The following is a 1,906-nucleotide window of genomic DNA, read 5'->3' on the forward strand; positions in this document are numbered from 1 at the left end:
GAGGCTTGTGAAGCACAGAACATGTCTTTGGTTGAAGAAGCTAAGAGAGTGTGAGAGTGTGTATGTGAGAATAGAGAGAGAAGAAAGAAAGAGACAACAAAGTAGGAACAAAAATGGAAACGGGATTATTGCTACTTATTGGCTTTTTGTTGCATAGTTCAACTTCAATCCTTTGTGATGGGGTTATTCAATAATTTCTCAAGAGTAATCCTAGAGTTAAGTAGGTTTTGTGATTTGTAATCATTAATTAATTATTATTGATATTTTTAATGGTATAAGATTACATCTAATAATATGAAATTATTCACTTTTTTTTTTATTAGTTAAATACTGACCAAATTTTAATAAAAATGCTGACACCCTATATTTTCTCATCTTTTATTTTGGGAAGCATAATTAGTATAACAGTATGAAATAAGTGTATATATGGTAATAATTTATTCACTAATTTATAGTAGAGAACTGAGTGATTTAACGTGATTATTGACATACAATTCCGACGGTCATGGATAAAGGCAATATCCACTTTTCTTCTCTCTTCTTCCTTTCAGATTAACGTGCATTATTATATAATTATGTAAAATATCTTACATTGTTAGTGTATTAAAATTAAACTCTTAATATCTATAATTTCATTCATGCAACATCCATTATTATTACATACTAATTATATTTAAAATTATTCAATAAGCAGTAGTATATGACTAGCAAAATTTTTTGTTTTTAAAATCAGTAGTTAGACAATAATATTTAAAAATGTAAACTAAAAGTATGATATTAAATTAATAAACTAAAAATATTAGATTGCTAACTAAAAGTTTTGACAATATAGATTAAAATTAATGGGTCTTGATTTTTTTTTCTTTGAACAATAATTAAAAAATATAAAATAAAAAACAATACAAAATAAAATAATTTTAAAATATTTTTAATTAATTTTTTATTATTTGATCTCTTAAATATTTTTATATTTTAAAATTTGTAATATTTAATTTGATTTAATTTAGCTTCATCCTTAATATTTGATTTAAGTTTGAATTGTACATGTTCACTTTCCTTTTCAATCTCTTCCAATTCTGTTGTCACTACAACCAATAAAACCAAACCAACACCATCATCTTCTCTCTCCACCATCACAAATACCATTATTTGACATTTATACTACTCTTTAGTCTTTACATATATATTTTTGGATATCTATCCTTTATTTTGCATATATATATATACAAGTAAAAACTCATGGAAATTATCAAGTATTTATCTGTTTTATTCTAGCATTGTTTTATTTCTTTTTTAAAATAATTTAATTTCCTCTTTTTTCTTTTTAAGAGATACAGGACTACATGAATATGATGAGTGATAGTTTAGAGAAACGAAACTCAAATAAAAGTTGGCAGTTGGCAAAGAAATTGAAAAATCCATAAGCTTTCTTTTTCCAATATTAAAGTTGATGATAAGATGATAAGTTTGAATAATTTTCCTAAGAATAGGATGAGTTTTGATCAATGTTCTAACATCTAAATGTCTAATAGTTTAACACCTAATAAGCTAAATTGGTGGCACAATGGATTATTATTGTAGTGGGGACCTCAACCATTTAAAGGTACCCAAGATAATGATATATGATGTACACAATAAGGGTCATCATATAGTTGTCAATGATTTTAGCATAGTAATATAATGGTGCACGTTAGAATCAAGTGCTATAAAATAAACAAATTAAATAAATAAGTAATAATAATCAATGTAAAACTAGTAGGAGTAGAAAAATGGGTGTAACCTCTCAGATTAACTTATCAAATTTATAAAATAAAGATAAATTAAATTAAAATTTTGATCAGTCTATCAATTCGTATGATCAAATCTAAAAATTTTAGTAAGAAGAAATAAGATGAGTAGACATGAC

The 1,906-nt window shown here is 24.7% G+C and overlaps 1 protein-coding gene across 3 annotated transcripts in view; it reads right to left on the bottom strand.

Moving 5' to 3' along the window:
* Positions 1–175, bottom strand: part of LOC107625211 (protein SODIUM POTASSIUM ROOT DEFECTIVE 2) — a 7,701-nt gene extending 7,526 nt beyond the window's left edge. The window contains exon 1 of one of the 3 annotated variants that reach the window (XM_021115749.1): positions 1–170. This exon is cut by the window's left edge and continues 613 nt beyond it. In XM_021115749.1, the coding sequence (XP_020971408.1) occupies positions 1–23 (23 nt within the window). In that variant the 5' untranslated portion in view covers positions 24–170. The other 2 variants (XM_016327791.2, XM_016327789.2) reach the window with 2 other exon arrangements.

This window comes from Arachis ipaensis, chromosome B02 (genome assembly GCF_000816755.2).
Source record: "Arachis ipaensis cultivar K30076 chromosome B02, Araip1.1, whole genome shotgun sequence".
NCBI classification, from domain to species: domain Eukaryota; kingdom Viridiplantae; phylum Streptophyta; class Magnoliopsida; order Fabales; family Fabaceae; genus Arachis; species Arachis ipaensis.